The following is a 25,907-nucleotide window of genomic DNA, read 5'->3' on the forward strand; positions in this document are numbered from 1 at the left end:
GAAGGATCCGAGTCCTAAGAACCTTTTCTTTAAAAGGTTACCCCATCGTGGTCAACAGTAGTAGTTCCCTGGGTGAAATGCCGTGAAAAGCCCAGGAAAGCAGAGCTAAGCCATTGTCTTTTCTTCACTCCAGGGTTACGAGGGAAGGGGTTAGGTGATCATGTGTAGTTTTCAGCAGATAACCTTTGACCCGGGTAACTTATGCAACTTGTGTGGCTTCTTCTAACCTCCTGCTGAGAGTCCTTCCTCTGATACCACAACGGCTGAGCTCTGAGACCTTGGAGGCATGTGTCAGTTATTATCCAGACTGAAACATCTGCAGATTTTTTTTTCTGGTCGGGGTCTTTCCAAACCACCTCATCAAAAGTCATGAAAGGGACTGGAAAGATGGCTATCAATAATTGAGTGCTTACTGCTTCCCTAGCTCTTCGGGAGAACCTGAGTTCAGTTCCCAGCACCCATATACGGTAGCTCATACCCGACTAACTCCAGCTCCAGAAGATATGACACCCTTGTCTGGTCTCTGCCCACATCCCTGGCTAGGCATAAATTTTAAAAAAAAGTCACAGAGGGTAAGCAGCTCATCTGTAATCCCAGCATTCACTAGAGGAGATCAATGAGTAGAGGCCAGCCTGGGCACTATATAGTGAGTTCTAGGACAGACACTTTTTGCTGTATAACAAAGATCCTGACTGGGAGGAGTTGTGGGGAGGGTTCAGAAATATATTGCTGCTTTATCTATGTAGGCTTTCCCTGTTACAGATAATACCTATACATTTTAAAAATGATAAATCTGTGTTTAGTGAGGCTCGTTTATAGTTCTGCATTACAAGATTGGTTATTAAATGTTTATGACAAATAATAAGTATATTATGCTGTGTTAAATGAAAATAAAATTGACAGTAACTATTTGCAAAAAAGAAAGAAAGAAAGAAAGAAAGAAAGAAAGAAAGAAAGAAAGAAAGAAAGAAAGAAAGAAAGAAACTTGGAATTCTCTGGCCTGCGCCTCAAGGAGTTCACAGTCTAAAGATGAGAGAAGAGTGGAGCACAGCAAAATGGGAGCAACCATAAATTAAGTCCAAGCATGGCAATAAGGACAGGAAGAGGAGGGACTTCAACATTTACGGCAGGAATCAGGTCCCACTTAGGTGAAGAGGGGGTGGGGAGGTAGCCAGTCACCGGATGTTGAGCGTTGGCACTCAGTGGTGCTGTGGTTCCGTCTCTATGGTTTCTGGCTTAGCAGGCCGATGTCTGACTATCTCTTGTAGCCTATGGAGGCCACCGGCCCTTGAGCAAAGACAAGGCTGCCAGAAAATTTGCATGACCAGGGCATCTCTACCCCATTGCCAGTCAGCCATGTGTGTCCTCTGCGTTTCCCAACAGTCCGCATACATAGCTAACTGGCTTTAGTATGTTTTAGAGTTACACACTTCATTACGCTCTTTCTTGTTCTGACTACTAATAGACTGACCAGCAAAGACAATGGAAGGGGACAAGAATGGTATCAAACGGAGAGGGGATCAATGCATTGTTGGGGTATTACCAATTGTTTGACCAGATGGAGTTTTCTAAACCAGAAGTGGTAGCCCAGGCCTGTGACCTCACCAACTGGAAGGCCAAGGAAGGGAGATGGTGAGTGGTGAGTTCAAATTCAGCTTCAGCTACTCACTGAGCTGCTGTATGAAAAAATAAAGATTGATGTACATGCAATGGAAAGGAAACACTGTATTTAAAAAAAAGAGAGATATTAGTATACAGGCCAGAAGAGAGCATCAGATCACATTACAGATGGATGTGAGCCACCATGTAGTTGCTGAGAATTGAACTCAGGACCTCTGAAAGAGCAGCCAGTGCTCTTACCCCTGAGCCATCTCTCCAGGATCAGGAGTTTAGGGTCATCCTTGGCTACATAGCCAGTTTGAGGCCAGCTGGGCTGCATGAGACCTTGTCTCCACCCCTCACTTCCCCCACAAACAACTGCACCTCAAAGCCCAGTTCAGGCCTCGAGCCTATCATCCTAAAACTTGGGCACTTGAGACAATGGAGCTTGAGACAAGCCTGGACTCTGTTTCATAGGAAGGAGGAAAGAGAAGAGAGAAGGAAGAAAGAAAAAGAAAAAGTGTGGGGAGAGAAGAGAAGCATGGTTAGAAGTGGGAAGAGGAAAGTGGGGAGGAAAGAGGAAAGGGGGAGGGGAAGAGGAAAGGGGGAGGGAAGAGGAAAGGGGAGGGGAAGAGGAAAGGGGGAGGGGAAGAGGAAAGGGGGAGGGAAGAGGAAAGGGGGAGGGGAAGAGGGAAGGGGAAGGGAAGAGGAAAGGGGGAGGGGAAGGAAAGAGGAAAGGGGGAGGGGAAGAGGAAAGGGGGGAGGGGAAGAGGAAAGGGGGAGGGGAAGAGGAAGAATCATCAAATTTCCCCGAGTCAAACCACAATTTCAGAATCATGTTCCTGGAAAAGACTGGTTGATAACATATACTTGGTGTGGAGATAATTTCTCTGAGGCTTACTAGGTAGCACCAATCCCACCAATAGTATCACAGGAAAGAGAGAGAAAGAGTAACAGCCTTGCACTGGAATGCAAATGTCCAGAGAAGACACATATGCGTGTTCATTGATGTGTCCCCAGAGCAGTGAATAATACTGGCACATGTGAAGTGATCAGTAAACACCTGTGAAATGAATGAGCGAAGTTCAAGGGAATGGTGCTGAACCGTTAGCTTCTGTTCTAGTTGGAATTCCGGGGAGTCTCCTGGATTCTGAGGTTGGAAGAAGTTGGGCACGTGTGTCCCACTATTTGCATCTGAGTTTCCGTTTCTGATAATCTGGACAACTCAGAAAACAACAGGGCTGACAAGGTAGCTCAGTAGTTAGAGGCGCTTTCTGCAAATCCTGAGTTCCTTTTCCAGGACTCCTGGGAGAAATGACCCTCGAAAGTGAGCTCCACACAATTCTGTCTGACACATACACACACACACACACACACACACACACCCCTACTACTACCACCTCCAACAAAGAACAGCATGTTAAAAGAGAAATTTTTTTTTGGGGGGGGGGGTTTCGAGACAGGGTTTCTCTGTGTAGCTTTGAGCCTTTCCTGGAACTCGCTTTGGAGACCAGGCTGGCCTCGAACTCACAGAGATCCACCTGGCTCTGCTCCCGAGTGCTGGGATTAAAGGCGTGCGCCACCACCGCCCAGCGAGAAATTTTTATTACCTGCGGTTGCTGTGGATGGAGTCATTGGCTGGAGTTAGCATAAACTGTTCTAGACCTATGATGGTCAGTGATTTTTAGCATTAATGAGCAGGGGCGAGTTATATCATGTGTCAATGTGTAGGCCTGGCTCAGTTGTAATGTCCTTGCCATTGGATTGAAAAAAAAAATCCTCCTTAGCTGGGCAGTGGTGGCACATGCCTTTAATTCCAGCACTTGGGAGGCAGAGGCAAGGAGATCTCTGAGGCCAGCCTGGTCTATAGTGTGAGTTACAGGACAGCCAGTCTATACCTACACAAAGAAACCCTGCCTCAAAACGAACAAAAACAAACAAACAAAAAGAAAGAAAGAAAAAGAAAAGAAGAAATGCTCCCTGACTCTGCAATCTACTCCCAAGACATCACCACAGGCCCCTTGAGATCTTATGTATAGTCACTAATTCAGTGAATTCCCCACTCTTAGATACGGGAGTTGCAAATTTCTTCTCACTGAAAATTATGTAGTGTTTAGAGGCTGCATTTTGGTTTCTGATGGTGTCTCGTCTGATTATACTATCCAGTTTTAAGTGTGTACGTCCTTATCGGGCCCTCACGCTGCGGTGTTTGGTTACTCTCACATGGAGTCTCAGGTCCAGGTGACACACTGCCTGTGACCCTGAATCTTCCTTAGCAAGGTGGCTTCATCTGTGCTGACAGAGGCACTATTTTTAGGACTGTATTGCTATGGTTACTGTGAACCATGGAGTTGGCCTTCAGGATTACATCCCTGAACAGTTAGTGTTTGCCATGAAAATTTTGAAATAAGATAATTTGAAATTTAAATATATATGTATATATTTAGTACAATAACTGTAATCATATAAAACATTTGATCAAGTGTGTGATTCAATTAGATAAATAATTAAAAGTTTTTTTAACATCCTTGTTACTCTAAAAAAAATACCTGACTAATATATTTAAAAAGGAAATTTAAAAAGATGTTTGATGGATTATCAAATCAGCAAAAAACATCAGCTGCTTTTCTTATTTCCAAATTCAGCTGCAACCGAGTAATTAAATATAAAGTCATGCAGACAGTGGTAGCATCTGCCTTTAATCCCAGCACTGAGGAAGCAGAGGCAGGTGGATCTCTGTGAGTTCGAGGCCAGCTTGGTCTATAGAGTGAGTTCCAGGACAGCCAGGGCGGTTATACAGAGAAACCCTGTCTCAAAAAACAAAAATAAATAAAAAGTCATGACACATTTATAATGAATATTAAACTCTTTCTTTATTAACTTACTTGAGTTATACTGCTTGTATAACTTATAAAGGCCTAAACACAGAGTATTTTCTTTTAGACATAATTTGTCTTGAGGAGCTTGGTGTGGTCTATGACTAAGAATTATTCCTTCAGGGTTTTTTTTTTTTTTTTCTTCTTTTCTTTTCTTTATTGAGACAGGATTTCTCTGTATAACAGCCCTGGCTGTCCTGGAACTCGCTCTGTAGACCAGGCTGGCCTCTGCCTCCCAAGTGCTGGTGTGTGCCACCACTGCCTGGCTTTCCTTCAGTTTTAAAATAAAGCATGACAATATATGATATTTCAAATGACACAAGACTCGATTTACATCTTAAGTATACATAATGTTCTTATTTTGCAATGTGCACTCCCAGAAACAGAAGTCTTTAGTAACAGCTATAATTCTTTCCAGTTAGTTTTGTAACTTGCGGGAAATTTCAAAAGAATTACTTCATTCTGTTGCATGTGATATTAAACAGAAACACACACAGGTCTTGAAATATGGGATTCCTTTCTTTCTTTCTTTCTTTCTTTCTTTCTTTCTTTCTTTCTTTCTTTCTTTCTTTCTTTCTTTCTTTCTTTCTTTCTTTCTTTCTCTCTTTCCTAGTAAGGCCCTGTTTAACATTGCTCATACATAGCAAATTCATTCTAATAGAGTCTAAAGCATTAACAATCTTTAAATGAGTTCATATTTTATAAGTTAATGTTATCATAAATGTACATGAAAACACATGAATGTAGAAATGGAAGGCAAGATAGAGATGAAGTGTGGTTTTTCTAATCATGCTGATTCTGTGCTGCTGTTGGCTAAGTTACCAAATCAGTATACTCCTGGGGTAAGGTTCCCTGTACTGACTGCTGGTCCAAGTCCATGTTTCTGTCTTCTAAATACTTTGGAGGGGAGGAAGTGGTTTTCCCGTGATGAGACCTCACACACAACGCTGCTGACAGATAGCTGTGGTATTTTGTCGTTTGCTTTTTCTTGTGTTATTGGTATTAGCTTCAGTCAGTGGTTTCTTTGTAAAATTCTCTTTAAGCTGCTCAGGTGCTTAAGGAAGGTCAGTTATTTAAAACTTGTGGATTATAAATTCCACAAGCCTAGCACACACAAAGTGCAGCCTGTAGCAATTTTCTGAATGACCTTTGTATTCTTTGGAGGTTAGAACACCTTTCCCTTAAGAGGTCTCTTTCTAAATTCTGTGTAATTACTTCTATCCAGTTTGTGAGAGAACACCCCCTTTTTTTTTTATTTATTAAATCTCAGCCTGGTGACCCAGGGTTCTAATCCCAGGTACTTGGGAGACTGGGGCAGAGGACGGTAAGACCAGCCCAGGTTACAGGAGTTCAAGGCCAGCCTAGGGAACCTACTGAGGCTCTACCTTAAAATAAAAAAGAGAACGAGGCACTGGGCTCAATCCCCAGTGCTGAAAAGGAAAACAGCCAGATTTAATTCATCAGCAATAAACATGAAGATAAACTGGGCGGCAGTGGCGCACCCCTTTATTCCCAGCCTTAGATAGGCAGAGTCAGGAGGATCTCTGCGAATTTGAGGCCAGCCTGGTCTACAGAGCGAGATCCAGGACAGGTACCAAAACTACACAGAGAAACCCTGTCTCGAAAAACCAAACCAAAGCAAACCAAACCAAAGCAAACCAAACCAAAGCAAACCAAAAAACCATGAAGATAAGTGTGATTAGAAGTTCAAGCGCTTTCTCCTTCCATTTCAGTGCGTGGTCTTGCTTGTCCTGTAACCGTAATAGACAATGTATCATGGTGTGTCTAGGGGCTCTCAAGTCAGAGCTGCACTCAAAATCTAACTTCACACTTATTAGCCAAATCGCTTTGGGCTCTGTTACTTTCATGCTATGGACTTGTCCCACGTACAAAGTAGGTCTAATAACACTTTTACATGTTATCATGCCTGGTGCTTATTTTTGAGGCTAGGTTCATGTAATTAGCAACACTTGAATGTTCTTTAATCGTTATTTGAGAAACAAAAACCACATGAAATGCATACTAGTTTAAATAATGGCCACACATAGGACAACAGGAGTTGGAATGCTTTGTAGGTACTAGGGAATTAAAGTAATAAATTCCAAATTCAGGAAACAGAAGGAAATTTTCAATCTTTACTTTCAGCAAAAATTATAGTAGATAAAAAATAAGTTATAAAAATGACCAAAAAATGGCTGGGCGGTGGTGGCGCATGCCTTTGATCCCAGCACTTGGAAGGCAGAGGCAGACAGATCTCTGTGAGTTTGAGGCCAGCGTGGTCTAGAGAGCGAGTTCCAGGACAGCTAGGGCTACACAGAGAAACCCTGTCTCAACCCCCCCCTACCCCCATAAAAAAAAGTTGTCATTTTTACTTTGAGTAAACCATTGTCCTTTTGTAAGACAGATCGCCGGCTGGGTGGGTAGGGGTGGCCGAGTGTTTGTCAGGTGCAGGACCCTAGGTCCAATCCTCAGCATGACTCAAAACCAGAACTGCAGAAGTTCATGCAAGGAGATAACCCGAATGACTTTGTGTCTATTACAAATGTTTGCAGTTTGGGGTACTTGTGCATTCACTTCCTGGGTTAGGTAGAGGAAAACAAAGACAATCTTGCTGGGCGTGATGGTGTCCTCCTGTGTACTCAGGAGGCAGAGGCAGGAAGGTGACCAAAAGTACAAGACCTTAAACACACCGTAACTAAACAAAAAGAAGAGAGAAAGCAGTGTCAGTTTCATCAGAACTACCAAACTGATTGTCTTAAAGATGTGAATAAAATGTCTTTATTGTTGAAACTCTCTAGGCCTGCTAGAGACACCCTCCCTCCCTCCCTCCCTCCCTCCCCCCTCCCTCCCTCCCTCCCTCTCTGTCTCATTGCTCCTTTGTGTCCCCCGCTCCCGCCCACTCCTACACATCAGTCTCACCTGCAGCTCTCAGACTTTGGTATTGAATTATCTCATTTTCCTTCGGTTTCTTTTTACATTCCCTGGACGCCTGTGCTGGTTAGATTTGTCAACCTGACATAAACGAGCGTCATCTGAGAAGAGGGAACCTCAGTTAAAGAATGGCCTCCATCAGATTGGCCTTTAGGTGGGCCTGTGGTACATTTTCTTGGTTGATGATTGATGTGGGTGGGCATATTCACTGTGGGTGTTGCCGCCCTGGGCTGGTGGTCCTTGGTTGTATAAGAAAGCAAGCCGTTGCCGGGCGGTGGTGGCGCACGCCTTTAATCCCAGCACTCGGGAGGCAGAGCCAGGAGGATCTCTGTGAGTTCGAGGCCAGTCTGGTCTACAGAGCGAGTTCCAGGACAGGCTCCAAAACTACACAGAGAAACCCTGCCTTGAAAAAAAACAAACAAACAAAAAAAGAAAGAAAGAAAGAAAGAAAGAAAGAAAGAAAGAAAGAAAGAAAGAAAGAAAGAAAGAAAGAAAGAAAGAAAGAAAGAAAGAAAGAGAGAGAGAGAGAAAGCCGAGCAAGCCATGGAGAGTAAGCCGAGTTCTCCATGGCGTCTGCTTCAGTTCCTGGCTCCTCCCTTCAGTTCCCGACCTGATCTCCCTCAGTGATGAACTGTTACCTGGAACTAGAAGATGAAATAAGCCCTTTCCTGCCCAAAGGTTTTTTCATCAATGTTTTATCACAGCTAACTAAAACTGCTTTTTTTTTTTTCCTTTTTTTGAGCAATTTGGTATTTTAATTGTCAATTTCCAAGTCACAGGCAGGTTTTCAGAGGTTAATTATTAGTCGAATTTCCCTGTAGCGTGAGAGTATATATTGTATGATTTCAGCTTTGCCGTTTTGTTTGTCTTTGCAGAGCTGCACGTGACTCCAGTCATCTTTACTGAGCCTGGTTTCGCGGTCTGGAATCTCATCAGTTATGGTAACCGTCCTCATGCTCTGGGAATGAGCGCTCTGCTTTTGTTCCAGGGTTCTATAAATATTACATCAAGCTGGGCGCTAGTGCGCTGCTCAAGACTTCCCATAGCCCTGTTTTCTGCGTGTTCTGTCGGGTACGGAAAAGGGAGCGTTAGCGGCGGCAGCCTGGCTCTCTTCCCTTCAGCCCGTTCATTCGGCTGCAGCCCGTTTGAAGCTCGGCACAGGTATTTAAGATTCTAGAGGGACCAGTACCTTTGAAGGCAGTCTGTCTTTTTTTTTTTTTCTTTCAGACGGGGTCTCCCTCCATTCCCAAGGCTGGCTTCCAGCTTGCTCTATCCCTGCTTCTCTCGAGTGGCTACACCCACGGGAACACAGCACTGTGCTCAGGGCCACTTGTCTCGTGTGTGTGTGTGTGTGTGTGTGTGTGTGTGTGTGTGTGTGTATGCACACCTGTGTGTTGATGCATGACCCACACACATACACTCGGAGGCCAGAGGTTGGGTGTCTCCCACTATCGCTCTAACTTTTATTTATTTGCTTTTCTGAGACAGGGTCTCTCATTGGAGCTGGAGTTTACTGTTGGGGCGTGACTGGCTGGCCAGCGAGGTCCCGGGATCCATCCCATCCCCCGGCACTGGGTAACGAACATGCATCACTGTGCCCATTTTTTTCTTGGGTGCTGGATATCCAAACTCAGGTCCTCAAGCCTGTGCTTGCCGTCATCGCCCCAGTCCAGAATTGAGCTTTTAATTGGCATGGGTTTTTTGTTGTTGTTTTGTTTGTTTTTTTGGTTTTGGTTTTTCAAGACAGTGTTTCTCCGTGTAGCTTTGCGCCTTTCCTGGATCTCGCTGTGTAGACCAGGCTGGCCTCCCGAGTGCTGGGATTAAAGGCATGTGCCACCACCGCCCAGCCTTAATTGGCATGTTTTAAATTCTGGACCAATTCCAGCACCGGGGAGGCAGAAGCAGGCAGATCTCTGTGAGTCCGAGGCGAGCCTAGATTACAGGGAGTCCTTCCTTGTCTTAATCAATTAACTCTGGACCACATACGCTCAATGTAATTATCAAGGAGTTAATCATCTTATTTCTAGGAACCCCAGTGTTTATTTCTTCCCCTGTATTCTGTGCACTGTATTTTTCTGTCTAATGTAATTTTTAAATTAAATTATAAATTTAAGTGATAGAAACATCAACATTATACAAATTCATGGGTGGTGTGCAATGTTTTGATACATTTGCATTGTGTAATGTTCAGACATTACACATTTTCATTAAGTCAAATAACAGTTCATTACTTAATCTCAGATTGTGACATATTCATCATGTAAAATGATTCACTCATTAACATTCAGATAATACAATTCAAATTTATATTTCTTGTGTTATAATTATCTTTTATCAAGGATACGATGATCAAAATCAACCCATCATAGCAGATTATATTGATAATTAGAATATTAAATCAACAAATGTATTTTTGTTTTTCAAGACAGGGTTTCTCCATGTAGTTTTTGGTACCTGTCCTGGATCTCTCTCTCTGTAGACTAGGCTGTCCTCGAACTCATAGAGATCTGCCTGGCTCTGCCTTCCCGAGTGCTGGGATTAAAGGCTTGGCTAACAAATGTATTTTCTTAAGTAAATCCAATCTATTGTTCTTGGAAAGATGTTTAAAGTAGGCCAGAGACAGACCAGACCCTGGGACAAGTCAAGTCCAAACATTACAGAGACAAGGGCTTCAAAGACAAAAGCTGGTTTCTTGAAAATAATCACTGCTGTTAGTTATCCTAATCAATATGCAGTGGGCTGAATGTCTGTGTTCCTCAAAAATATGTTGACACCTAATTCCACTGTGATGGTATTTGTTAAGTCTCAAACCCCGGGAAAATGGGAGAGAATAGCCAGAGGCAGGGCCATCTGATCATGTCCACTCTGGACTCTCCCAGACATCCCCGCCTCTGGCTACGCCTCCCTTGTATCTACAATAAACCTTCTTCTCCACCATACCTAGGAACAGTCATGTCTGAATTCCTTTTTTCTTTTTTTCATTCATCTGGTGCCAAAACCTGGTACCAGTCATGTCCTTTCTTTTTAATTTTTTTTTTCATTCAGTATTTAGAGGCAGAGGCCTTTGGGAGATTAGCTGATGAGGGCGGAGCTGTCATGAATGGAATTAGTTCCTTATCTAAAAAAGGCCAGAGTGAACACATCCCCCCCACCCCACCCCCAGTACAAGAATCCACCTTTTATAAACAAGAAAGGCAGCCACCACCAACAAAGCAACTGTATCAGCAATTAACTGCAGTTTCTTTCTTTTTTTTAAATTATTTGTTTTGTGTTCATTGGTGTTTTTACTTGCATGTGTCTGTGTGAGGGTATCAGATCCCCTGGAACTGGAGTTACAGATGGTTGTGAGCCACCATGTGGGTGCTGGGAATTGAACTCAGGTCCCCTGGAAGAGCAGCCAGTGCTCTTAACCTCTGAGCCATCTCTCCAGCCCCCTTAACTGCAGTGTCTAATCATTCCATTTTACCATTTGAATTTTATTAGAAATTCTGCCTCATTTAGGATTGCTCATTCTGACTTTAATTAGCTTGAGTACTCAAGAAAAGAATGTATCTTCTCAATAAATCTTTTTTTTTTTTTTAATTTTATGTTTGGGTGTTTTGCTGGCATGTGTGTCTGTGTACCATGTGCATGCCTGGTGCCCAGAGGCCAGAAGAGGGTGTTGAACCTCCTGTATCTGGAGTTGAGACACCATATGGATACTGGGACTCAAACCCAGGTCCTCTGGAAGAGCAGCCGAAGATCTTAACTGCTGAGCTGAGCTGTCTCTCCAGCCTCTTTGGTTGTTGTTGCTTTTCAAGACAGCGTTTCTCTGTATACCTCTGGCTGTCTTGGAACTCACGTTATAGATCAGGTTGGTCTTGAACTCAGATCCACCTGCTTCTGTCTCCTAAGTGCTGGAATTAAAGGCATGCGCCACCACTGCTCAGCTCTTTCCAGCCTCTTAATCTTAACTAGTGACTTAATGTTGAAGATTTAACATGGGGAAAATGTCCAATTTATTAAAAAGTGTCAAGTTTTTTCTCAACATGGCAACAGTGAGGATTAAGAAAATAGGATTAATGAAGAAATGAACATGATGCATAGGGATCATCAACCAGAAAATGGATGGGGTATGTCCCTCCAAACAGTAAGACCAACTCCAATTTTAAAACCTGGAGGCAGATAGCTGAGGGAGAAAAGAGAGTGGTCCTACCCAGAACTGGACCCTACATGCTAGGAGATGGACCTGACCAGCAAGATGTGGCCACTGTTATCCCATCACTTGTCTGGATTTGAGGTCTGCTCCACAGGAGGGAATTCAGGCCTTGGACGGTAAGCCCTGCCACGTCCATGGCTCAGGAGGTCACAGGCCCCAGGAGAGAACGTCCTACCACTGTTTTGCTAAATGGTCACTTGGTCAAACTGCCTTTTACATAATTATACTTGTACTCACAGATTATCTTCCCTCTCAACCTGGGCCAGAGCTTGCTTTGTGGCCAGCAGCAACCAATATAAAGACGACTAATTGGTCAAAATGCTGAGAATAAATAACCGTTGAGTGCTCAGGCCTGAACGGGACATCTCTATCCAACACTACACACACACACAGACACAGACACACACACACACACACACACACACACACACACACTCAGGGAGTACCGCAGAGAGGGACAGAGCAATGCAGGAATAGGACAGCAGAGAGTGCAATGAAAAGCTGTCTTCTGGATGTGACATGGCTGCCACACTGTGGGTACCTGCAAGACTCAGCCACCATTCCACCATGGACACTGGGGGCCCATGGGGCTCGAACTGTAGCCAAGAAAGTACTAGCCACCGATGGCTGACCTGGGGAGAGAGTCATGGTTTTGCGGGGAGGGAGGGGTGGTGTTGTGTGCTGCTGGAAAATTGTGCTAAGCTCCAGCAGACAACTCCACATCTATGCACATACAGGCTAACTGGATTCAAGTCATTAAAAAAAGCCCTCTTAGAACACATCCATTTCTTAGGTTAGATTTAGTGACTGCCTGTCACACGCAGAATACATCCAATACCCACCATTCCAAACAAAATCTAATATATATATAATGTATATATATGTGCATATTTCTTATTTATTTTTTGAGACAGCCTCACTATGTAGCTTAAGCTAGCTTTGAATTCATGACCCTTCCTCCTCAGCTTTTCAAGTGCTGGGATTATAGGTACATACATTAAATTTTTCTTTCTAATTTTATTTAAGAGTTACAAAACAAAACAAAGTTTTTCCTTACTTTATTAAACCATTCTTTCAAGGACAATCATATATATAGTCATGGATGCTAGAGTGAGGAAATCTTAGGTTGACGAGAGAGAAGTCGCAAGATAATTCCAGGTGCTGTCTTCAGTGATGCTTCTTATCATCATTTGGGGAGGCCAGCAAATATTCAGCCCCTAGAGCTACCACAAATGCAGCAAATCCCCATTTGAACCCTTTGCAAAACACGCTCATGAAGGAGACGTTTTCTGCAAAGCCGCCCATGTATCTCCAAGCCTCATTGCTGAAAAAGAGAAGAAAAATGATGATCACGTGCAATTCCCGTTAATTCACTGAGCCAAATACATTTGATCTTCTTCTTTCTTAAATACTGAAATGCTACATTAGTATGTTTTGTTCTTGTGTTTTTTGTTTTTTTGAGACAGAGTCTCATTATGTAGCCTAGCTGTCCTGGAACCCACTTTAGAGCAGGCTGGCCTCACAGTGACCTCCCTGCCTCTGTGTCCCAAGTGCTGGGATTAAAGGTGTGGGCCACTGAGCCCAGCACTGTTTTCTTTGCTTGGTTTCTACAGGGTCTCACTCTCCGGGCCAAGTGGGCCTCCGACTGTGCCATATCCTGCTTCAGCCCCCTGAGCTCTAAGGACTGAACCAGCACAGCTAGTTCAGAGCAAGACTATTTATACTAAGTCACAGTCGGAATATTTCTGTGGCCGAGGATAATTAAGAATATATGACTAAGTTTCACATAGAAACTATGAAGCTGTCTTCTGTTCCGAGCTGACTGCTTACGTTGTGTCGTGAGTACGAAGCATGCTAATGTGCAGCACACCCTGGCACAGAAGGATGCACCCTGACAAGGTGACTGCTCTCCGAGGCTGCAGCCTTCCCTGTCATAGAGCCTGCGCTTCAGAAGACTGCCCTCCTGCTCTGGTTCCTTCTTCTGACCATGTTGAACAGAGAGGCAAACAGAAAGCCATGCTATATCGAGAAAATGCATAGATAATCTAAATTAGTGGGGGGAAAAATCACTTTATAGGGAACAAAAAAAGAGTAACTTAAAAAAAATGCCTCTAGTGCCTCACTAGAACATATGGAAACAAATCAAACTAGTTTAGATGCCAAAACCACACAAAGATGTTAGAAGTCGCTCTGGCTGTGGAGCTCTGGAACTCTGGGACTAGACCAGGCTAGCCTGGAACTCACAGCCATCAGCCTGCCTGTGCCTCCTGAGTGCTTGGATTAAAGGTGTGCGCTACCATACTGGGTCTGTTGCACATTCTGAACAAAATTTTAGGAAATTAAAACCAGCAATGTACAAACAAAAATAATTTATCATGAAGAAACAGGGCTCAGCCTAGAAAAGCAAGATTGGTTTAGTATTTGGAAATCGATACAAGTAACTCACCACATTCACAGAAAAAAAAAAAAAAAAGCTATCACCAGCCCCTCAGTCAATCAGATCACCCAGCGCTACTAACAAGCATGGGTGCTGGCAAGTCTTTCCAGTCCAGCTAAGGAGCCGAACCAGGAACAGAACAAGCTGGGACAATATGGCAAGACTGATTTAAAAAAAAAAAAGGGAAGTTTACAGTTTAAGAAAGACACAGTGATGCTGTCTCTGTAGACAAAATGATCATTATTCAATGAAAAATGTAAAGGACGTACAAAAAGATTTACTAGGGCAAAAATTTAGCTAAATAATGAATGGAATATAAAGTCAGTATGTGAAAATTAATTACAATCTTAATTGTCAACAACACAGCTAGACATTGAGATTTAAAATACCACTTCATAGTATCAGAAATATGAATAAATTCAACAAAATGTTCAAGATATGTATAAAATTCAAGAAAATAATGCTTAAAGGTTCAAAAAGTAATTAATCACATGTGTTCTAAAAGACTCATTATTATAAAGGCATAAATTATCTCCAAACTGATGTGAGTTCAATAAAACATGGAAAAGATTCACATTGAAAATTTTTGTGAAATAGTGAGTTAGATCCCAATTAAAATCCAAGTTGGCTATTTGTAGAAACTGATGAGCACATTCTAAAATTTAAAGGCAAAAAAAAAAAAGAAAGAAAGAAAAAAGAAAAGGCCCAGAATAGCTAAACCAATGAAAGGTAATTGGAGATCTTATACTATCCTATTAAAGATTGTGGTATTAGACCTAAATGTAGACACACAGAACAGAGAGATGAGACAGAGTCCAGAAATAGACCACATAGATATGGTCTATTGATTTTTGACATATTTATCAAAGTAATTCAACTGGGAATAATCTTTTAATAAATGGTCTGAACCCACTGGATACCCACAGATAACATTTGTCTCCCTTCTTTCTTCAAATGAAACAAAGACTAACTCTGGGTGCGAGAGAGAGCTCCTTAGTGAAGAGGAGCTGCACCTCAAGAGGACCCAGGCTGGATTCACAGCACTCACAAGGAGTCTGTAACCCCTGTCTCAGGACCCAGCACCCTCATCTGACCTCTGCAGGCACCAGACACGTCTTGTGGATTATTATTTACAATGTATTACAGTTGATTATGCTGTGGAACATTTCTCTCTCTCTCTCTCTCTCTCTCTCTCTCTCTCTCTCTCTCTCTCTCTCTTTATTTTTCGAGACAGGGTTTCTCTGTGTAGCTTTGCGCCTTTCCTGGAACTCACTCTGTAGTCCAGGCTGGCCTTGAACTCACAGAGATTCGCCGGCATCTGCCTCCCAAGTGCTGGGATTAAAAGGCGTGCGCCGCCGCCGCCGCCGCCACCACCACCCATCTTTTAATGATGCAAAATTGTGTTGCATTCCTTTATGTTGCATTTGTTTAACTCTGTGAAGCTGTGTACTTTGTCTGCGTAAAATACCTGATTGGTTTAAAAAAGAGCTGAACGGCCAATAGTGAAGCAGGAGAGAGGATAGGTGGGGCTGGCAGGCAGAGAGGATAAATAGGAGAAATCAGAAGAAGGATCAAGAACAAGGAAAGGAGGATGCTAGGGACCATCCACCCAGCCGCACAGCCAGCCATGGAGTAAGAGTGAAAGTAAGATATACAGAAGTAAGAAAAGGAAAAAGCCCAGAGGCAAAAGGTAGACAGGATAATTTAAGGAGAGCTGGCTATAAACATGCCAAGCTAAGGCCCAGCATTCATAAGAAATAATAAGTCTCCGTGTGTATTATTTGAGAGCTGGGTGGTGGCCCCCCCAAAAAAGTATAGAGCCAAAAAGTAAAATAATAGCCGATAACACACATGTGGCGCACAGACATACATGCAGACAAAATACCCATACATACAAAGGCAAATAAAAATTTTTTTGTAAATAAAAAAAATTAACTCAAAGTGATTCACCACACCTCAGTTCAGGAAGACCGTAAGCGGAGTGTGATGATACCTGCCTGCAAACCCAGTACTTAGGAGACAGGACAACTAAGAGTCTGAGCCTGGCTTGAGTTATACACTTACCTGCTCAAAAGGATTGAAAAAAATCTTCGAGAAAATATTTATAGGATAAAATCCTAGATGAGACGCAAAAGTAACAGTGGCAAGAGGAAAAAATACTTAACTGGGAATTTACTGTTTCATAATTACTTCATAATATGAAACATGAAGGAAATGAAAAGATGAGTTATATACCGACATATACTCTGGGAAAACATTATAAAGAACTGTTACAACTCATAAGAAGAGGTCAAAAGACCTGAGGATACGTTGCACCAGAAACCAGATACACACACAAAATAATTAACATCATCATCAGCGTTCACGGAAGGGGCGTGAAGCCACACCAAAGTTCTGCTGACCTATTTATTAGAAGGGCTTCATCTCTTGGACTGTTTTTTTTGAGATTGGCTCTTATGTAGCCCAGGCCAGCCTTCAATTTGATAAATAATAACTGAGGATGGCCTTGTAATTTCAATCCTCCTGCATTCCTTTTCAAAGGCTGAGAGTACAGGTATGCACAACCATGCCTGGTGTTAGAAGGGCTGAAGTTAAACAACTGAAAACACTAAGTACTGATGAGAACATTAAGCAACTGAAATTCTCATCCACTGCTGCTAGGAATGCGAAGCAGTACCACCACTTTAGGAAATGGTTTGCAGCTTTTATAAAGAGACCCATAGATTTATGAGATAACCCAGAAATCCCACTCTTAGGTGTTTATCCAAGAGAAATGAAAATAAATGTCCAGACAGACTTGTGAACAGCTGTAGCAACTTCACTCATAAAAAGAACCAAGAGCTGAAAATAATCTGAATAGCTACTGTGGAAAACAAAACGTGTGGCTCACACCTTTAGTCCCAGCATTCAGGAGGCAGAGGCAGGCCGATCTCTGAGTTCGAGGCCAGCCTGGTCTACAGAGTGAGTTCCAGGACAGCCAGGGCTACACAGAGAAACCCTGTCTCAAGAAACCCAAATCAACCAACAAACCAAACAAACAAAAACAAGTATAAAAAAGTATTATGTTGGGCTGCAAAAGATGGGCTTTCTAGAATGGGTTTTATACCTTGGTACTTAAAACAAAACCAATGAAAGAGAAAACTCAGCCCCCCCCCCCCCCGAAAACAACAACATTAAGAGGAAGGCTAGGATGAAGGACACACCCACAGGACTCTAACGTAGAAGGTATTATTAGTAAGGGAAAATGAGACAGAAGCAGCAGGAGTTGTCAGGAGCCAGTCCTTGGCAGCAGCTGCAAAAGGCACAAACGTTCTGGGCTAACAGAAATATTCTGCATGATTTCAGTAGTGATTCCATAACTGCCCATTTGTGAAAACTAGCAAAATTATAATGAGTTAACTTTAAAATGGGTGAATTGTACTGGACACAAAAAAAGCTAAGAAGCTGCTTTTCAGTGGGCGGTGGTGGCACGCACCTTTGATCCCAGCACTCCAGAGGCAGAGGCAGGTGAGTCTCTGTGAGTTCAAGGCCAGCCTGGTCTACAGAGTTCTAGGATAGCCAAGGCTACAGAAACCCTTTCTTGAAAAACAAAAACAAAAAGCCATTTTTCATAACATGGAATGGAGCAAGATACTGACTCTCTAAACTCATAAACCACTAGATTCGGGGCAGCAAGATGGCTCAGCAGGTAAAGGTACAGAGGACAACATGCATTCTACCTCCAGGACCCACAGAGTGGAAGGAGAGGCTTCCCCTGAATTGTCTCTATCTGCACGCTTGCATGTGGCAGAATCACGCCAGCCTCCCTGTCCCAGTATACAAAGAAATAAAAGTCACTTCAAAACAAGAAGACGTTTCTAGACTCATCTTACCGAGCCCAGGGATCCCTGAGCCCTCGTGCAGCAAGCTTCTTCTGGACAGTTTCTAATGGCGTCCCTTCTATTTTCCACTGTCTGTAATCTGGAAGTACCAACTTATCATGACCATGACCATGTCCGTGTCCGTGATCATGTCCATGCCCAGCTGCCATGTCTATAGGAAAAAAGTAAAGGAGAGAGACAGAGGTTGTAGATATCCAAGACCCAATTTGATGTTTACATTTCAAGTTCAAGAGTGTTTTGAAAAAAGATAAATACCTGAAAATTCTGAGTAGAAAGCTTTTATAAGTTATTATCACTTGGGAGGAAGAGGCAGGTGGAGCTCTGTGAGTTCCAGGCCAGCCAGGGTGACATAATGAGACTTTGTCTCAAAAAAAAAAAAAAAAAAATCATACTATTGCATAACTAGTGTATGCTCACAGTTAGGAAATACACATATACAAAATATGGAAATATAAACAGTGAGTAATCCCACCACTCAGATACCTGCTTACTACTTATTGTAACAGTAACACTTACTAAGCCTTTATGTGTTGGGTACATGAGACTTTATAGGTATTAACTGTACTGCTTCCTAAACAACTTTGAATTTAAATTAAAAATACAGATTTTTTTTTTTTCTTGACCTGGTGGCTCACAAATTTAATCCCAGAGGCAGAGGAAAGCAGATCTCTGAGTTCTTCTAGGCCAGCCTGGTCTACATAGTGAATTTCAGAACAGCCAGGACTATGTAGAGAGACTCTGTCTCACAAACAAACAAACGAGAAAAAACAAAACAAAACCCAACCAAATTAAAACAAAATAGAAAACAAGCAAACCACTTTTTATAGATGAAGGCAATGAGACTCTAAGCAGTAACTTCCTGAAGATAAGAAGATAGTCAATGCTGTAATTAGTATTTCAAGGTTGCATGTTAGTCTCAGAAGCCTTCTCCTAAAAACACCTAGATAACTCCCTCTCCCCACCTTTCATCTGTTTTTCAAGATAGGTTTCTCTGGGTAGCTGTGGCTGTCCTGAAACTCAGTTCCAGAGATCCTCCTGCCTCTGCCTGTGGAGTGCTGGGATTACTGTTATTTCAAAATAGCCATAAATCAAACAATAAAATCTCAAATGTTTGATGGAAGAGTTTAAAATTATCATTTTTTGAACCACTAATAGCTACAAATTCAAGAGACTCACTTCATCTTTCTGGACTTCTATTTCTTCACATAACAAGGATAAAAAAAATCAACCTTGCAAGACTGAGAAATGCAGAGAACACACTGTAGCGTGCCTTCCATTTTCACATCCAAGTGGTAAGACTATGACTGAGCACAACTGTTCTGAAAAAACTGGCATGACCTAGAAAATAGAACATTTGCTGGGTCTGGTGGCATATGCCTTTAAAACTTGCACTGGAGGAGGGGGCAGCCGGGGGGAGGGGGGGAGGCAGGTGGATCTCTGAGTTCGAGGCCTGCCTGGTCTACAGAGCAAGTTCCAGGACAGCCAGGGCTATACAGAGAAACCCTGTCTCAGGGGAAAAAAAATTTGAATACCTACAGCCACCACTTCCTCTCCTGGATCTGTGTTCTTTGTTAGGTAGCCACTGACATTTGGAATGTGACTATACAGCTAAAGAACTGGGAATTTTAATTAATTTAAATTTCAAAGTAAATTCTTTTTTAAAAGATTGTGTGTGTGTGTGTGTGTGTGTGTGTGTGTGTGTGTGTGTGTGTGTGATGCACGGGAGCGAGGCCAGAGAGAGTTTTGGATTCCCTGGAGCTGAAGTAATAAAATGAGTGAGTGTGAGCTGTCTGGTGTGGGTGCTAAGAAGTGAACTCAGGTCCTCTGGAAGAGTAGCAAGTATCAAAGCAAATTATAAAATCAATTATAAGAAAATACTAAAGAATCTTTGGAAGTATCTGTGTGTATGAATTTTTTATTTAATTAATTAATTAATTTATTTTTCTGGAGCTGAGGACTGAACCCAGCGCCTTGTGCTTGCTAGGCAAGTGCTCTATCACTGAGCTAAATCCCCAACCCTGAATGTATTTTTTCAATCTTATAAAACTTATAAAACATAAACACAGACCTAGTATTTATATTTATGAAAAGAATATATGTGTATATATTATATATATAAAATACAAACATTTTAAAGACAGTATGAAATATAGAATAGTTCATTAATGATAGAGTGTGCGCAAGACAGGTTTCTCTGTGTAGCCCTGGCTGTTCCGGAACTTGATCTGTAGACCAGGCTGGTGTTGAACTCAGAGATCCATCTGCCTCTGGCCTCCTGAGTGCTAGAACTAAAGGTGTATGCTACACATGCTACCATGCTTGGCTTCCCAGTATATCTTTAAATGAGGATATGTTTAATATATTACATGATATTGTTTTTACTTTTAGTGTGAGCTAGAAAATTTACTATTATCTATGGGACTTCCATTACATTTCTATTGGACATCATTACTTGAGAGAAATTTCTGTATGTATATGACAAGGAATATGTTTTATCAGACTTTTTTCTGAATGAAACACATATAACTTTATCACTGGGATAGGCGCCACCCCATCTTACATGAACACTGTTTCATTTACTTGAGACAGTCTTATCTAATTCAGTCTGACCTCAAACTTGATATGTAGTCAAGGATGACTTTGAACTCAATCCTTCTGTCTCTCTCTTCCAAGTGCTAGGAGTACACACCTGTTCATAAGCCCAGTTCCTATTTTTAAAAGAATCTTTATTTAAAGCCTTATTTATTTGGGTGTGCATGTGCCCACGTAAAGGTCGGAGGACAACTTAAAGGACAACTTAAAGGAACTGGTTCTCTCCTCATACAACGGGGGAAATGAGTTGTAATGCATTGAGGACTCAACGACAGCAAATTATTTCACTTTTAGAACTACTCATTTAAGAACAGTAAGGAAATAAATTCAACAAAGAACGAACAGATAATTATAGAGAATGTAAACGCTCTCTGCTTATGTCAGAAGTCAACTTATTAGTTAGACGGATGATCAACCTCCGCTAAAGGTGGCCTGTTCTAGCACAGGAAGTGTTGACTTACTTTCCCTAAGGAATGTTACTTCCACTACATGTAATTTTACTGTTTACCAAGGGCTTTCAAGTCTATCACTCCAATTTCCCTCACTCAGAAACTGAGGTGACCATAGAAACCTAAGAAAATAAAGACAAATGAAATGCTATTGCTTTAGGACCCCAATCCTCAACCCTAGGAATATGCAATAGACGTGATTTTGTGAGGCATTCGCTGGATTTTTTTTTTCTAGTTTAAGTAGTGTCGGATGGGGGGGGGGGCTGTTCTTTATCCAAATACAACCCCAGAAGCCAGGAGGCGAGGAGACAATTGCATGTGGCGGCGGCGGCGGCGGCGGCGGGGGATGGGGGTGAGGGGGCATCTTTGGGATTTAACTCTCACGACAGCAATTCTCAGGGCATCCTCCATCCGCCTCCGCTCCGCTCCGCTGCACTGGGGGGCCGCGCTCCCCTCCTCCCGGCCTGCGCTGCTCCCTCTCAGCACGCTCGCTCCCTTCTGCACGTCCCTGGACACAGCCTCGATTATTCCTCATCCAGAGGTCTCCCACCAAACTCCCTAAATTACCTGACAGCAATCTGACCTCTCAAGACACTCAAAGTTCAACCTTCCAGCTGGAGCCAACCGGAAACGGACGCGTTGCCTCCTCGAGTTCCTTACGGCAGGAAAGCGGAGGAGATCGTACCAGCGTTCCGGTCCGGGCGCAAAGCTCCCCAGACAAGGTAGAGACGACCTGAGGGAGGAGCCTGGGAGTTGATAGTGTGTGATCGTGTGTGTCCCACGCTTTGCCAGCCCGGAAGCCGACCGGGCTAGGCGGCGCCGAGGAGGAGAAGGGTAGGGAAGCTGTGTTTTTTCCCTTGCTCCCGGGCGGAATCTTTCGGCGGCGCACCGAGGGGGTGGGGCTGGGGGCGGGCCAAGGCCGCGGCCCAGCCAATGGGAGCGGCTGTTGTTAAGCGCGTGGGCCCAGTCAATGAGAGGGCTGGTTGTTGTGCTGCAGTTGGCAGGCTGCTGCGGGAGGCGGTGGCGGTCGGAAGCCTGAGGCTGCGGGGTGACAGGTAGGCGGCGGAGCCGTCCGAGGGTGCAGCGGGGGGGCGTCGCGCACCGTGCCGGGGCGGGAGGAGGAGGGCTTTCTTCTCCGGCTGCGGACGCGGTTAGCCCGGGGAGCTGACGAAGGTGTGCCGGAGAGGCGGCAGCCGGACCCCGAGCCCTGCAAGGCGGACCCGGGAGCCAGCTCGTCGGGAGGGTCGTGAGCTGCAGAAGGCGGCTGCCGAGGCGGGTCGGGGCCGAGTGTTGGGGGGGGCGACTTGGGGGGGCTCGCAAGGGCGTGAAGGGTGTCGGTGGCGCGGGCTGAGGCGGGAGCACGGCACAGGTGGTGGGGGGGCTGAAGGGATTTCTTGCAGGGAGCCTCAGGCGGCAGAAGGGCACCTGAGTGGAATCCTAGGGGTTGTTGCTTCTGAGGGCCGCTTCCTGGGGTAGGGAGCGGTGCGGAGGAGAAAAGGTATGCCTCGGTGGTCAGGTCTGGAAACTAGTGGCTGGCTGTACATTCATTATGTAACCCCGGGCGATGATCGTCCCAAACAACTCCACCGACCCTCGTGAGAGAGGAGCCCTTGCAGCCCATTGATAGCTGCGAACACTTTCTTGTTATTGGTGGCTTCAGTGTGTTCTACCCAGGCAGGCTCCGGAGGAGGCGGAGGGCATGGAGGCAAGAGTAGTCACGAAGCGCTCATCCCAAATAAGGACTTGGGTTGAGAAACTGACACGACGTTAGCTTGGGATGAACGCCTTAGTATTCGTAGTACACGAATTTGCTGCTTTGCAGCTCAAAACGGATAGACCGTCTAACCCCCAGACAAGTGGGGAGGGAGCCTTACAAATCTATAGAGGACGGTAAATGCACATCAGAAAGGGAGCGGTGAATTAGTTGGTAGACAACTTACCCCCAATGTTTGGATGCTAAAGACTGTGAAAATAAGATGGGAATCTAAACAGAGGATTGTCATCTTTTTAAGTGATTTGCTTTGTTAAGTCTGAGAAGCTAGTTGTGAGTTGTTTCTTAGATTTAAAAAATAAGGTCTTTCAATGTCTTAGACTTAGATAAAAATGTATTTACAATTTAAAGAGTATTTTGATTTGAGAAGTCTTTTAAATTCACCGTTTGAATGGTGAAATACAATACCAAGAGAAACAAACCCCTGTCGGCGTGTATTGTAGAAGGGCATTTGATTTTGTAACTCATTGGAAAACTAACCTTAAAAGACGGGAAAATATTTTTAAAAGCAGCACTATAAATTACTGAAATGTATACTGATTGAGATGCTGCCTTCAAGTTAGAAGATGAAGATAAATGTAGTATCAGGAAGTGTCTTTCTGGGCTTGTTTTTGAACTACATGTCAGGAAAACTTTCTAAGATCTGATTTTTTCCCCTACTATTGGTCATTTATGTTAGTACATATAAAATGAGAATTTGGGGTTTTTTCCTCTCAGAATATCATTTGAAAAGAAATGGGTAGTTAGAATTTGTTTTGAAATGTCCAGCGCACTGAGGTATTTGTTAGTGCTTTAAGTAAAATTTAAAAATATTTGTGTTTCATTTCTTGTCTTTTATCTTTTTACAAGAATAATGCTATCTTAGTCATAAAGAAAACTCATATTTTTGCTTTAGGTGGAATGCTTTAATGCTTTCTATACCTGGAAAAAAATCTTTGCCTTTAGGTAGGTTGATTTAAGAGAGAGAGTGTGTGTTTCTGTGTGTTTCTCTTATGTAACCAGCCTACTCTAGCTATCTTAGAGAACTAATGGCTGATTTTCAGTGGCCAGTAGGTGTCATTGTAGAATGCCAGAAATCGAACAGGCAGTAGGGAATTACCAAATAGTTTAAGAAACACTATCCCAAATTATCATCTAATAGCGTCTGGATGATTATTTGTAAATCGTAAGAGATTGTGATTTCTGTGTCAACGCTATTTGTAAGTAATTTGAAACATTGATTGTAATGATTGTAAGGAAATATTGCTTGCTTCAAAATTGATCTTGAAAGTTTTGTTTTTTAATATAACTCTTAAGCTGTCTTTTTTTTTCTTCCAGTCTCACTATGTAGACCAGGCAGGCCTTGAACTCACAAATATCCACCCACCTCTGCCTCCTAAGTTTGGGAGTTAAAGGCCTGTGCCACCACAGCCAGTCCCAAAAGCTGTCTTAATAGGCAGTGTGGATTTGTTTCATTGCGACTAGTATACAGCTTTGGCATCTCTTTGTCAAATATGTTGTAGTGTATTAAGTTCTAGAATGATTTTCATCCTGACTAAGCTCTATTATAGAAAAACACAGTACTACATAATTAAAAACTAAAATGATATAACATAGGCAGAAGCCTGGACCAAGTTGTATTGTCAGCTACACAAAACAGTACTTTGCTGTTCTTTTAATGTGTGTCATTGTTTGTTTCCTTTCCCCACCCCCAGAATAGATTCCTTTACATTTTTACCTGGTTAGTAGACCATGAACTTTTTCCCATTACAGGAACTGGATACTTCTCAGTGTCTAAAATGTAATAGAGTGGGTTCCAGTGAGTGCTGGCCAGACATCTGTGAAGATGGTTTACACCTACTGTTTATACAGTTCTCTGCTGCCCCAGCCTTCTGATGAGCTTATCCCTTTTTCCAGCTCCGTTTCTTATGCTTGCTGTTAATATAGTACTTTCAAAAAGGGATCTCCAGGACCCACGTAAATGCCAGACGGGCGTTGGTGGCCAATCCATAATCCCAACGCTTAGGTGGCAGAGACGGAATCACCAGTGCAAGCTGGCTGTTGGACTAATCAAACTGGCAAGCCTTGGGTCAGCTGAGCATGCCTCAGCGTATGTAAGGTGGAGAGTGGGTGAGGGAGACAGTGGCATCAACCTCTGACCTTCACCTGCACACTCACCCGCCCATGTGTGCACCCACATACAGCAGCCACACACCACATACACGCACACAGTACACACAAAAGAGTCAGACCTACTTTGAGAATTCTCTGTGAAGATAGAGGTATCTCAAAAATAGTCCAGAAGGTTTTTTTAGTTTTTAAAAAAGGGGACACATGCATATATTTTATCTATGCTTCCCATTAGAATCTTGGTATAAAGGAGGTAGATGCATTTTGCAAGGAAAAAGAAATCCCTGAATGCTTTGGTTTGTATCTGGCCTTCCTTCACTTTAGAATCTTTGCTCTAGTTCCGCTTCTGTCACTTGGTGGTATGAGCCAGTAACAGCCGCTTTAGCTGAGTGAACCAGCTGCCAGATCTCCCAGTAGTTTATAGCTCGATAAACTGTTTTCGTTTAATGTCACAGCTAGGGCAGCTTTTCCAGCCAAAGATAAAGATGTGCTGAATGGTTTGGTTTGAATTAGTCTTTACTTGGCACTTAACTGTTTTCCATAAGTCAAGCAAATTTCTTTCACAGATTAGTCCTGTACTAATTAATTTGCACAGGTAGTTACTTATTTTGTTTTCCTAGTGTCAGAAAGCTATAGTGTCCTTGAATTAAATTAAAATTGGGAAATAAGAATTGCAAGTTTAGCCTGGTGGTGGTAGTGCACGACTTTAAATCAGGCACTTGGGAGGCAGCAGGAGGAGGATTGAGTACAGAGGCCAGCCTGGGCTACAGAGTGAGTTCTAGGTCAGCCAGGGCTACACAGAGAAACCCGGTCTCAAAAATCCAAAATAAATAAATAAATAAATTTAAAAAAGAATTGCACATTTACTTGATTAAACAGTTTTCAGTGGAACTTTGATATAATTATGTAGATTGATATATGAACAATATTCACTCAATAATATGTAGTAAACTTAGAATTGCAAATCTTTTGACCATAACATGGGTCAAGTTTAGAAATTCATGGACTTTAGAACTAATGTTTCAAGATTTGGCTATTTGGAGACAAGTATGAAAAGAAGTAAA

The 25,907-nt window shown here is 42.9% G+C and overlaps 2 protein-coding genes across 4 annotated transcripts in view; one reads left to right on the plus strand and one right to left on the minus strand.

The window, feature by feature from the left end:
* Positions 1 to 12,645: 12,645 nt before the first annotated feature.
* Ndufb3 (NADH:ubiquinone oxidoreductase subunit B3) lies at positions 12,646 to 21,816 on the minus strand. 2 transcript variants are annotated; one of them, XM_028885752.2, is made up of 3 exons: positions 21,547 to 21,816; positions 17,914 to 18,073; positions 12,646 to 12,928 (listed from the first exon to the last, which is right to left on the minus strand). In XM_028885752.2, the coding sequence occupies exons 2-3, from the start codon at positions 18,069 to 18,071 to the stop codon at positions 12,772 to 12,774; spliced, it is 315 nt and encodes a 104-aa protein (XP_028741585.1). In that variant the 5' UTR covers positions 18,072 to 18,073; positions 21,547 to 21,816; the 3' UTR covers positions 12,646 to 12,771. The 2 variants fall into 2 exon arrangements, with proteins under 2 accessions (XP_028741585.1, XP_028741575.1); XM_028885742.2 differs by having other exon boundaries at positions 21,531 to 21,807.
* A 106-nt stretch (positions 21,817 to 21,922) lies between these two features.
* Fam126b (family with sequence similarity 126 member B) overlaps positions 21,923 to 25,907 on the plus strand; it is a 59,185-nt gene continuing 55,200 nt past the window's right edge. For both annotated transcript variants that reach the window (XM_028885768.2, XM_028885784.2), the window contains exon 1: positions 21,923 to 22,018. The gene's annotated coding sequence lies outside the window, so the exon portion shown is untranslated. The remainder of the gene's footprint in view (positions 22,019 to 25,907) is intronic.

The sequence above is a fragment of the Peromyscus leucopus genome, chromosome 13 (genome assembly GCF_004664715.2).
Source record: "Peromyscus leucopus breed LL Stock chromosome 13, UCI_PerLeu_2.1, whole genome shotgun sequence".
In the NCBI taxonomy this organism is placed as follows: Eukaryota; Metazoa; Chordata; class Mammalia; order Rodentia; family Cricetidae; genus Peromyscus; species Peromyscus leucopus.

Bases quoted from the DNA above. Each gene is read 5' to 3' on its own strand.
- Ndufb3 (XM_028885752.2), bottom strand. From the start codon at position 18,071: ATGGCAGCTGGGCATGGACATGATCACGGACACGGACATGGTCATGGT. The intron at 12,929-17,913 runs GTAAGATGAGTC...TCTCTTTTTCAG, and splicing joins CTCAGGGATCCCTGGGCTCG to CAATGAGGCTTGGAGATACA.